We start from the raw sequence: 12882 nt of genomic DNA on the forward strand, positions 1-12882 counted from the left end.
GATCCAAGCCTGAACCAAAGCCCTGGATCTGTGCCCCAACAGGCTGTGGGCATATTTGTACCCAGAAGGCAAACACCGTGGGTTGTGTTGCTCCCTACCTTAAAGGTTTGGGAGTCCAAATCTTCCTCAATTGATTGATCTCCCTCAAATTAGAATAAAATGTTAAGAAAACGAATACTTACAGTGAGCATTAATGATGCTAATGCTGTAACTTTTACCTTGCACTGATTCAGCTGTTTCTTTTCCCTCTCCGGTGCAGAAGATAGAACCACGAAGCCCAACATGCTCACCTGGCATCACGCAGCCTGTCTGCTCCAGACCCTTGCAGGCACCTCATGAAATACATGTCCATGCTCCCAGCCGAGGGGAGGAGAATGTCTTCAGCCATCTCCCGTTGCATTCGCAGCAGCTCACGAGGACCCCGTATCCTATGATTCCCATTGGGGGCATCCAGATGGTCCAGGCGAGGCCAAGCACCCATCCCAGCTTGGTGCCCAGTTCAGTTGTGTCCCTGCAAGCGGGATACTTTGCCTCTGGTGGCAGCAGCTTCACCGAGTTCAGCCGGGCTCCCAAGAGGGACGAGGAACCACAGGTCCCACGGGAGCCATCGTCGGCATCTGTCTCCCCGGTTGCAAAGGTTTCTAAATACACGCTGTCCCCAGAGCTTGCGAGCAGTGGTTGCTTAGAAGAGAAAATGAGGACTAGTGAGCTTCAGCAAAAGACAGACCAGGAGGAATACAGGGTAAAAATGTTCGCTGAGTCTAGCCATGCGGAGCAGGCAGGCTGCTCGGCATCCCCAGCCAGCCCCAGCACAACCGACGAGCACTCTCCAAAGCCTTCGACAAGCGGGGAAGAACCCTTGAAAAAACCGGGCAAGAAGCAATCTGGCAGCTCGAGCACTTCCTTTGAATCATCCTGCACTTTCATCTCAGATCTCCCCTCCCAGCCGTTGGACCGAAGCAGCAGCACCGGCTGCCTCTCAGAGCCCTCATCGAGCCATTCGCACGCCCAGCCGTTCTCCGTCCGGAGGAGAAACCTCTCCGGAGAGCCCAGTCGCCAAGGGGGAACCTCCAGGAAGAGCAGTCCACAGCTAGAGCACGCAGATTTAGGTCAAACTCAAAAAAAGGTGGATGAAAACACGGGAAGTACTTAAGCCTCCACCATCTATTCCACCTTTAGGCTTCCTATGTAAAATCAACAGACATTTTCAACACTATTTCCTTTAGTATAATCATCGCTATAAGAAGCACTCTAGTGAATGACCAAACCCATGGAAGATTCCTGGTTTTCTTTGTCCCAGTCTGGTATTATCTCCACATGTATGCAGTTACTTGTGCCTTTTTCTATACCTTTTGTTGCTTGAAATGTACAAAACTGTTTGAGGCTGTGAATATTTTTTTAGAGTTTTTTGGAAAGGGGTTTGTTAGACCTTGTCTTTTTTGCCATTTAGGTGTGCGTAATTATGGGCCTGAGAGATGCAGAAAGGAAAGGGTTAAGCATTTTAAGAGGAAGAAGATGCACTGAAAACAAAAACAAAACAGAAAAACTTTTTTATATTGATTAAATGATTAAAAAAAAAAACCAAACCCTTGCTCCTGTGTACAGAAGTTTATGATTCGTATTTATTACATGCTTTATTTAATTCTCGCAAAGTGCTTGTTTTTTTTTTTCTTGCATCCCTCTGATTGCCTATGGTTGTGCTTTAAACAGTTGAGACTGCTTTACATTTGAAAAACATGTTTACCCTGAACTTGTAAATGAAATTAGCACTTCCTTGAGTAGGGGGAGGTTCATTCACAGCGAGAGAAATTGTCACTCAAAAGAGAAAATTAATCTTGAGCATCCCTCCCTCCTGCAGAACCCATCAAAGCACTTTTCTAAAAAGGGACAAAAAAAAAGGTTCTTCTTCAAAGATTTAACTTCAAGAACATAGGAATGTATCGAATGTAGACCCAGTGCCAGGAATGGTGTCTCTCGCTGGACGAGCCGGCCTCCTGCTTGCTTTAATCCTTCCATCCCGCGCCCCCTCCCCGCGCGCACGGCCGCTCCGCGATGCCCCCCCACGTCGCCCCGGCAAAGTCATGCCTGTGCCTGAGAGCCCCTCTTTTCTGGGGTTTGGAAGCCCTCTGTAAACACCCTCCCTTGGTCTAAGAGTGGAAGTAAACTCAGCCTTGCAACCTTTTTTCCTCCATAATTTTTTAGTTGCGGACAAGCTCCCTCCATCCCATCCCCGCTCTGTCCTGGCTGGTTTGGCTTCGTTGAGCTCTAGGGATGCAGGAGTAGTTTGTGCTCTGCTCGTTTGCATGCCTGCGGCTCTGTAACTCACGAGTGACTCTGTGTCTTATTTTAATTTTTATTTATTTATTTAAGCGGAACGTCGCAAACGTAGTCCTTATTGTGCAGATGGGCCCTTTTTTGGTGTTTTGGAAGAAAAAAGTTATGATGCTGAGTGGTTAATGTTTGCAGTCAGCTTGTTATGCATGCACAGTAACTTTTTCCAGAGCAAATTTTTAACTATGACCATCCGTAGCAGAGCAATGGCCTCTACTGCCAATAGATACGATACCAAATACAGAGAGACCCAATGGAGCCATTCCTCTCTGTCACGTTAGCATACTTTTTAAAATACAAATGTTCGATACATGTTTGCCCTAGCAGACAGCAGGCTCTTTACTACTTCAGAGGGTTTTCTGGTCTATGGAATCTGTACAAACCTCTTTTTTTTTATTTAAAAAAAAAAAAAAAGATATAAATATTTAACCAGTGGACCAGTTCTTTCTTCTTTCAGAGCTGTTCCAGTTTATCGGGTACGTAATACACTTTTTAAAAAAAAAAAAAAAAAAAATTAAAAGAAATCAAATAAAACCCTGAATGAGAACATATTTCCTTGCCAGACTTGATGAGCTATGAACTGTTCCCGTTTCACGGGCAAATAATATAAATTTTTTAATAATCTTCTGTGATTTTTTTTTTTTTCTTTTCTTGTAAAGGGAATTAAGTACAAAAGAAGATATCATGGAAATAACATTAAGGCTGTGACACTGACCGAAACAATGTCCAGAACCCATTTATACCTTAATTAGCACTTTTATCAAGTTTCCCTTTTTCCCATCTCCCCCTCTTTGGCCCCAAGCCTGGAAGCTGGTCCTGCTTTCAAACCTGGCCAGATCCCATGGCAGGAGTAAGGGGCTGAGAGTTCAGTTCAGTGTAGCAACTCTGTTCAGTGAAACTCTTAAGCACCAGCTTAAATCCTACTCAGACTTTAAGCGTGTGCTTAATATCAAGATGACTCAAAGTGGACTGCTCAGCCAGGGTCTGTGTGAGCATCCCTGGAAACCATCCACCAAATCTAGTGACGGTTTTGACCTTCCTGGCTTCTGCCATTTTTCTTCCCCTTGCCCTTGTCACACACTTAACATTATTCCACGGTAGCTTTTTGTATTTAATTTTTTTTTAAATATATATATATATATATATATATAGAAATTGTACATAAAGAAAAATAATGCAGCAGTTGTGCACTCAGCATCCTGGTTTTGTTAGGTGCATTTGACATGAGCTTTGGGCTAGATCAAATTTGCTTGGCTTCTTTCTGTAACTGTATTTTAATCCTTGACCTGTTGTTACTTTGCATTGGGTTTTTTTTTGATCCCTCTGTCATTTCTGGACAGAAGAAAAAAAAAAAAGGCCCAGCAAAACCCAGAAGTCATTACATTGGTTTCTTGCTTTTGTTATTGTGCTTTATTTTTTTTTTTAATTATTATTTTTTAAAGCTTTTCCAGCACCTCAAGATGAGTTGAAGCTTTCTGCATCTCAGCTGCAGAGCATCCAGGCTGGCAGCTGGCGCTGCGTGGGGCAGCGGTGTGTGCGACCATCCAGATGCCTTCGCCCGCAGCCAAACAAAAGCGGGGAGAGGAGTTTGGGAAAGGGCTGTGCAGCAATGAGGTGCTCCCCAGGTCAGGCCCTGCTCAGTTCCCACGCCCACCACCTGGCAGCCACGGAGCGGGTGCATGCAGGGACCGCTGAAAACTCAGGAGATGGGCAAAAAAACCCCAAGGCTGTGCCGAGTCTCGACCTGGTTCGGCTTCTTAGCAGAGCGGCTGCGGGCACGGCAGGGGAGGCTCTGGCTGGAGTGAAATGGTGCTTCACGCTTTACCTAACAGGCGCAATATGGCCTATTGGATAGGCAAAAAGGATCAAAAAAAAAAAAAAATTGTATTTAAGGGCTAATTATCACACTGACAGCTCAGAGCTCCGTGGGAAGGGTGTCCTCCTCCGCGCCGGCACCAGCATCTCCATCTGTGGGCAGGGCGGGCATCCCCGAGGGGCACCCCCAGCCCTGCTGTGAAACCATAGCATGCCCTTGTGCAAATCGTGTCTCCCCTCTGCCTCATACTCACCCAAGGAGCACAGTGATGCCGCTCCACTGATTTTCAGAGTTGTGCGTTGTTTACAGCGGGGCTGAAGACCCAGCCTTCACTGGTGGCTGCCTTTCCTACCTGGAGCAGCCATTGACTTCCCTGTGTCACACGTGGTGAAAGCTGTTTGCAGGTCACAGCTTTTAATATCACGCTGGGTGTCTGTTCAGTCTGCAAAAGAGGGATAATCCTGATTTACTTTCCACAAGGGCTGCAGAGGTGGCTAAGTTTGTATCTGTACAGACGCTTTGCAGAGCAGTTAGCAGTATTATTTGCAAGAGAATGTATTAAGAATGCCAATAGGCAAATTAAAAACCAGAGCCCAGCCCTTCCTCTTCATCGGCAGGTGGAAATAAAAATCCTCTGCTTTTCTTATGGCAGAGGTTCTTAAATTTATAGTCCATGAAGGCACATAGCCTCCAGAGACTGGCTGCTGCTCTTTGTTATGTAGCTGGTTAATCAGCCAAAACCCTACTCTGATATTTCCTTCCCTGGTAAGCTGTTTGTGTAGCTCCCATGAATGCAGGTACTCAATGGCAAACGGATGCTCTGGCATCCAAGAAATCATTCTGCACAGAGGACTTGGCCCATGCTCTTAAATAACTCCTCGAAGCAGTCATGTTACGTACCAAGCCTTATATCCAGAGCTAATAAAGCACTTGTATGTTGGCTTAAGCATTTCTGGAGTTTCAGTAACTTCGTTGTGCTTAAGCATGAATTTAGCTTCTTTCATCAAGGTTACAGAGCTCAGCGTCTTGCGGGACCGAGCAGACCATGGGAGGAGGAGAGGGGGGCAGTCGGCTCCCAAAAATGACCCCGTGCCTTGAAGCAGGTCTCTGTCAGCTCTAATTATTCACAGGTTGTTGGCTGGATACCCAGGAACTGCAGCAGAAAACTCTTAAAAGTAATGATGAAGTAGCTGTGACTTTACAGCTTATGACTGGGACATGTATTTCATCACCTGCTCCTAAGGGGTGACATTTTCACCCTGGTGTCTATAAAGTTCCACTCCCCGGCCAGTGCTCGGGCTCGCTGATAAAAGCCACCCGCCAGTCCCAAACCCTGCTCTCGCTCGAGCCCCATCAAAGCTGCCGGGGTTTGCTGCGAGCGCTCGGTCGGTCCCGCTGCCCGCTCGCTTGCCGAGCCCTGGAGCTGGACGCGGCAGGAGATGTCTGCGGGCAGAGCTGGGGGATGCCGACTGCACTCAACCAGAGGGACGTGTCCAAGCACCCTTCCAGTTGTTGACCATCGGCTCCATCGGAGCGATGTCGGGCACAACTGGCCACCTCCCCATCGCTTTTCTTTCACCTCCACCAAAAAATCTGCAAAAGAGTTGGTTTTCTCTTAAGCCAGCTTTCACTTTTACCTGGTTTTTGTTTTAAATCCACAGAAACGGCACCTGAACAAGCAATATACTTGGTCACGCAGAAGTCATTAAAATTATTCCAATTTTCATGCAAAATCCTGGACAATTTGATCTAGCCCTTTTCTGCTGTTCTTGCAATAGCTTTTCATTTGCTGACTTGGTTTCATCATGTGCTTTTCTTTTTTTTTTTTAATATTTCCATCTATTGCACAGTATTTACAAATAAAACCATATTGTAAATTATTTTCAAAAAATAAAAAAAAAAATTAAAAAAATCAGTCCTGATGGCATAAAACCAATCTGTTTTCATTACTGAGATATGATGGCACTTACGATCACTTTAGTAAATGTAATGTAAAAAATAATAATAATAATAATAATGTGTACGCAAATTTAATATACATGGTCTCATGTAAGATAAATATTTGCCTTTTTTTCTAAAAGGTGTATGTATTCTGTAAGTGGAATAGTCTGTAGAAAGTTTCTATATGTTCTTAAAATGGCAATACATTCCAAAAAAGGTACTGTAAATATGTACAGCATACAATGTAATTTGGTAGTTTTGCCTGTAATTTTATTTTAACTCCAGTTTCTACACTTGCATCTTGCAATGTCTGTATGGTTATATCAGTGCAAAAAAATGCAGGTAAAAGCACAGTCTGATGTAAAAAAAAAACAAAACAACAAAACCAAACAAAAAACACAAAAAAAACACAAAACAAAAAAAAAAAAACAAAGAAGAAAAAATACTCAGTATTTGATGTTTGTGACCCTTATTGTAAATGACATCTGTACTGTGAATGAGAAGTTTTTACAAGTATAATATTGCCTTTACTACAGCTCAGATTGTCTGCTCAGTCTGAGCGTATTTTTAAAAAAATAGCATGTTGGAATAAATTTTAAAGTCCCAACATATTACTACTTGCATGACTGGCAGTCTTTAATTTTCATTTTATTTAGCACAGTCAGGGACCTGGGATGTAAAATGATGGAGGCAACTTCAGATAAACCAGTGTTAAGTTGCAGCCACCCCTCCCAAGCAATCGCCGCTGAAACACCCCAGTTGCATGTAAAGTGCTGCCATCACAGAAATACGACGAATATAGGTTTTTTTCAGTGTTTCCTCCTCGCAGTGCAGAGGTAGGGAAGCAAAGGTACGTGGTGGATGCTCCAATGGGGCTCTGCCAAGGTCGGACTGAATTCAGTGCACTGATCAGAGACCATCCGCAGGAAGCATCGCTGGGTTTGATTTTTTTAAGAAGCGTCTTTCCTTGCTGGATCCCCCAAAACCTGGGATGCTGCACAGCATCCCGAGGTGGCCGCATACGCTGCAGGGGTCTTGCCTGGCTTTCCGCTGCCAGGTGAAGCAACGTGCCCTGCCAGAAAGCCAGGGGGCTGCTTTCCTCATTCCCTCCTTGTCGCACCCCTCCAGACTGTCCTTCGCCCTCCGCGGCACGTCTGGGCATTTCCCCCCACTGCGTCCCTCCTCTGCCCCACTCGTGTGCCAGGGTGCTGCCTGCCCCGCTGCCTGGGCACCCCGGCACAGGGCCAGCTGAGGGAAAGCAACCCTGAAGAGGTCATTTTGGAGCAGGAAGGGAATCTGCTCCCCTCCTCGTCCCGCTTTGCCCCTTCGCCCTGCCAGCAGGGAGCAGCTCGGGGGTTTGCTGCACCCCAGCACCCCTGTGAACCCCAACCTTTCTGACCATGCTCTCCAGCTAATACAAGCCTCGGTGCAGCAAGCATTGCGTCTCGGGAGCCAGGCCTGCCTGAGACTGGGGCACCGCCAGTGCTGCTCCTGAAATGAGCATGACCATTAGAAAAAAAAAAAAAAAAAAAAAGAAAAAAAAAAGAAAAGCCTGTAATTTCCCCCTGCTAATTGTCCTTCCAACGAAGCAGGCTGCCCTCAGCCCATCGGTTCCCTTTATGCATCAGTAAACTCTCCTGGGCAACTTCCCACCTGCTCATCTTCACCCCATTGCCTCCAGAGGTCTGACCAGCCTTTGATGGACATTTGCAGACAAGTTCAGAGACTAAAGCAGGGGGGGCTGGTGGAGGGAGGCTTTGCAAAATAGGTCAAGGAAGGAAATCTCTATCCGATTTCTATCTGTGACCATGCAGCTGAGGCTGCACCAGCCAGCAGAACCACCTGCTCCCTGTCCAAACATCAGAGCCCATAGCCTGAATAGTTGGCTTCTCTGGCACTGGTTTCTGAGCACGGTGGCTGTGCTGGATGAGAGAGATGAGGGAAGGGATGGGGAAGCTCATCTGGTCTCCATTTAGTCTCACAAAAGCCACATTTCTGTATGAAGAGGAGTGAGAGGTGTTGGTGGCAGCGTGCAAACCTCTGGCTTCCTCCTCTCTGAGATCTGGCGGGCTTTGCAGCAATTACTGTTTTTTAGTTTATTCATCGCTTAGGAGGAAGGAGTGAACCAGTCCCCAGCACTCAGCTGTGGGAGCAGGTCCCTGCTCTGTGCCTCAGTTTCCCCAACTACAGAGCACTCCTGGCCTCCTCATAAGGCTATGAGAAAACTCCAGTGGAACAGCAAGGCCTAAAGTTGCACAGCTTTGGGTAACAGCTCCCCAGGGGTTCTCCTGTGTTGGAAAGGCTTAGAAACTTTTGGGTGGTGGGTGCTATGCTCTGTGTCCCTCTGCTCCAAGGGGTTCCCACTCTTGCTGTTGTCCCTGCTCCAAGAGTCTGCTAGGTGCGGTAGAAGTGGATCTAGCATTTTGGTCCGTGCATCCAAAGAGCCTCTGTGGACCCAGGGAGATATGTGAGAGTCAGGGCTTGGGGAAGACTCTGTCCTTTACTACCCTGATAACACCTTGTATTTTCCTTTATGGTGGTTGAAGGCAATGAGTCTTGGCTGGAGGCTGCGGGATGGTGACGTTTGTTCCAGATACACTGCCAGTTCCTCCAGTGTGTGCTTTAGCCACTGAATGGAGCAATGATTTTTCCTTTTAAAAAAATAGTTTCTCCAATGCTTAAAAACAGAGACGCTTTAAAGGCAGCCAGAGCTGTCTGGAGAATGCTGCAGCTAAACCCCGCTAATCTCCCAAACCTGGAAGTAATTTGGTTTACACGAATCTCCAGAGTGGCTCCAATTAATCAGGTGTCCCAAGAAATTCCTTCCCCCTAAAGGGGCTTTGTTTTCTAGACACAGAGACCAGACATTTCCTCCCCTGGGAAGCCAAACATAGTATCAAAACATTAAGAATCCTTCGGCTGATGTTACAGGCTGGTTACCCCCTGGGAATTGCAGCTACCGATAACCGTGTGAAGCGGGGAAGGTTGTGACAATGCTGTAGGAAGTTCAAACCAGTGCCTCTCTCTGGGAAGCTGAAATTTCTGCTGTTCTTTTGAAATACCCGAGTCCCATGGTGAAATGGACTTTCCTTCCCCCCAGGTTCAGGCTCAGCCTCCCAGCAGTTCGGGAGCTTAACCTGAGAACCTGGAAAGATGAATTCCTGTTATAACCAGGCCTTTATGTGCGTCACAGGCATTAAAGCACCTTCAGAAATCTTCACTCCTTGACCTCTCATGGGGCTTTTGGCTGAAGAAGGAGCCAGATTACACAGCCGAGGGGTGGGTTTTAGCTGCTCCATGTTGGAAGATGTAGCCCAGCATCACTACTGGGAAGGGCTGATGAGGTTGTGTGGAGAGTGAGCTGGATGGCTTTAGCAAAAAAAAAAAGCAGTTTACCCACTTCCAGTCACTGCGCAGTCTTGCACAGAGCTGCACCAAAAGGAGCCGCTGGCGTGGGAGGAATAAGAGAGGGGAAAGGACTGGGGACGGGGATGAAGTAATGCCTCCAGGGAGATGTGGCAGGACTGAAGCTGAGACGGGGTGGAGGTGGGCACAGGCAACTGTCCACACCAAGATCCAGCCCTGCCAGCAAGTTTTTGGTCGGTTTCTGGTTTTGCTTTTCCACACCAGCACCAGTGCTAGGGGCTGTGAACACTCCCCTGAGGGGTGGAGCTGGCAGGGTTTGCTGGAAACCAGCTGGGAAAGAGAGGCTGAGAGCCACTAAGGAGGGCGTTGGTCTTCAGTTCTGGCATAGAGGGTCTGGGTTGAATGAAACTCACACAAAGCTTGTGAGGAATGAATAAGGAGTAGGTAAGCCTCAGATCTTCATTGCTTTATCTTGGTGCTGTTTCCTACTTAACTCTGGGTGTCGCAGCATCCCCTTGCTCTAAACAGGGTGGTCTTGAGTGGCTTTAATCTGTTGCTGGCCACAGGCTTCCAGAAGGGGAAATGCCTTTGAGGCCTTGGATTTGATGGATTTTCTGGAACACAGGATGGATGCCCAGTGTCCCCGGTGCCTTCAGGAGTAGCTCTGGCTGTGTCTGTCATCCTGGTGCCCCTCGGAGAAGCATGTCCTAAGCCACAGCGAGCCTATGGGACTCCTTAATCTGCACGGACCTGGTCTTGTTTGATCCCACCTGTGCCTCAGGGTGCTACATATTTGGGTTGTGTCATACAGGGAGGAGAGGAGACCCAAGGGCTGAGAGGGTCAGGGGACCTGGCTCCGGGGATATTGGGAGTCCGTCTTGCTGGTGGGGAGGAGGGATTGCCGGGGCAGGTCACGGATGTGCACTGCAGATGTACGTGCTGCCTCGCCGCGGGGTGCTGGGCAGGGACACGGCCCTTTCTGCATCTGCCCCACACGCCCTTGCTGTGGCTCGGACAGAGGGAAGGATGCCGGCAAGCGCAGAGGGAGTGCGGGGTGTCAGCGAGCCAAAGCTGCAGAGACCGGCCGGGGGACTGTGCCCGAGGCAAAATGTGGGTGAAGCAGCCCCCCATCCCTCTGCCTGGGGGGTGAGCTCGGCCTCCTCCCCACCGCGGCCAGACGGTTTGGGGCCGGGAGCCGGTGCTTTCTCCCATGAGGAGGTGTTTTTGGTGGCAGGGCTGGTGGGGCTGCCGCGGGCCGATGCGTGTTGTTATGACAACAGGAGGAGGCTGCTGCGTGCAGAGCGGAACAGGGGAGGAAGGGAAGGAAAAGGGATGGCGGTGGAGAGGGGCTGAGCCAGGAGGGGGTCAGGCAGAGGCATGGGGTTATGCAGCCATCAGGAGGGGCTGGGCTTCGCAGCTTCTCCCACGGCTCATGACACCAGTGTGCACAAGAAGGGTCTGGGCATGCCTGCAGTGCCGCATGCCGGCAGCTTAAACCCCACCAGCATCATGCGTGCGGCTGGTGGGACTTGTGCAGTGGGTAAAAACTGGGAAAATAATGCCCCATATAACAGACTCTGCTGATTATTGCAGCAGATCACTCATGGGGAGCACTGGCGGGCGAAGCATGACTTCATTCTCCTTACAGACATTTCTTGGACCGTTAGCAAGACAAATAAAAAAAAATCACCTAATAACAAACTTTGTGTCCTACTGGAGTCACCAGTGTGCCCTCACAGACTTTCCTGCCCAAAAGGGGGTCAGCATAAAATCAAGAGATGCAGGAAGCTGTCAGGGTAAGTCCACGGTGTCAGCTTGTGCTTTTCATTTTAATCGGGTGTCTCATAATGTGCACTTCTTTGTAAAACCACAGCTCCCGGACCCAGATGATTAAGTGAAAACCTTGGCTTTCATTGTTAGAAAGATGCAAACAACTGTATCCTCTGGGTTATGGAGGAAACCTTGGAACTGTGGCCCCTGTGTGCTTGCCAAGAGGGATTAACACCCATGCGAAATTTGTGACTCTGCCACTGCCTTCCTGTGAGACCTGGTCACATCCCTTAGGAATGTGGCCCTGACTTTTCTAAAGGGAGCATAAGCAAAGTTTTCAAGACCAGACTAGATAAAGGCCAGGGTAACCTGGTCTGACCTCCTAGCTGACCCTGCTCTCAACTCCCTTCCAACCTGAATTATTCTATGATCCTAAGTGTGTACATCAATGTGTGAGGAATGGGTTAAAGCCTTCCAGGTGCTCAGAAGCTATGGTGAAGGCAACACCAGCCAGACATTGCTTCTGCACCACTGTGCTCAGGGGGTCTGTGAGTCCACCACATCCTACTGCTGCTGCCCTTTCCAAGCCATAGCGTTGAAAGGACACAAGTAACTTGCCCTTATGGCACACCTTTAACCAGGTAACCAGCAAACACTTTAAACCTTAAAAAAAAAAAAAGCCTGTGAGATGAGTTGGCTTTATTCTTCCTCAAATTACAGATCAGCTAAAGAAAGGACATGGTTTCAGCAAGAGGCAGCTGTGGGTGGGAGCATATTCTATGTATTATTTATCTCAGAAGGGCTTCCCTGATTTTAGTGGCAAAGTTGAAAGGCAGCTTAGGCCACATATATGCCCAGTTGCTTCAGTCCTAAAGAAATGCAGCGTTCCAGCTGAAATATTTGGGTTAGGAGATGAAATGCTACACTCCCAGAGAGAGGGTTGGGTTCGTGGTCCGAACATTTGGTTAAACCTTTGGTCCTACAAATGTGTGAGGACTGGGAATTCCCAGGCACACGCGTGCCATTGCTAGGTCTGGACTGTTCAGTCCTGCAACATATTTCACTTATACCTTTTTGCTCCTGGAATCAGGTTATTAACTAAGAATCCAAATTTTCACTTTAAAATAGATTTCTAAATATTGTGGCTGTGAAAAAAAGCTGGAAATCATGACTTTATATTTCCTAACATAAGGCAAATATGAAGAATGCAAAATGTATTATTCTTTTAACATCATAACATCAAAGAGTTCACTTAGGACTTTTCAATACATAGTGCCAAGAGTGCCGTGTCTGAACACTAAGGTCCAGCAGAGGAGACCTCCAATTTTAAGTTCTCTGTAAGCCATTAGGATGCAAATTTATTAAAGGAGTCCTACTAGATAAAAATCAGGCAGTGTTTTAAAGTAAGTATTGTGCTCAAGGAAGGTCTTTTCATATTTTTTGACAAGCTTTATACCAGTGCCTTTTGGTTTGGGGCATGTTTCACCCAGCTGGTGGCACATGAGGATCGTGTCTGCTGGCCCATCACTTTGACAGTGCCAGCTGGCAGGAGGCAAGTGTGGGGAGAAGAGGAAATAAGGGTTATGGGGAAGGTACATAGGAGATGCATGAGCACAAGGATATCCAGGATAGATGGATGGATGGATTGGTGTAGGGGG

General features: G+C 47.6%; 1 protein-coding gene across 11 annotated transcripts in view; it reads left to right on the forward strand.

Moving 5' to 3' along the window:
• Positions 1-6699, forward strand: part of HIVEP3 (HIVEP zinc finger 3) — a 276516-nt gene extending 269817 nt beyond the window's left edge. For all 11 annotated transcript variants that reach the window (XM_041129228.1, XM_030039183.1, XM_030039173.2 and 8 more), the window contains one exon: positions 260-6699. In XM_041129228.1, coding sequence (XP_040985162.1) covers positions 260-1153 — 894 coding nt within the window. In that variant the 3' untranslated portion in view covers positions 1154-6699. The remainder of the gene's footprint in view (positions 1-259) is intronic.
• The last annotated feature ends 6183 nt before the right edge of the window (positions 6700-12882 follow it).

The sequence above is a fragment of the Aquila chrysaetos genome, chromosome 16 (assembly GCF_900496995.4).
Source record: "Aquila chrysaetos chrysaetos chromosome 16, bAquChr1.4, whole genome shotgun sequence".
NCBI classification, from domain to species: Eukaryota; Metazoa; Chordata; class Aves; order Accipitriformes; family Accipitridae; genus Aquila; species Aquila chrysaetos.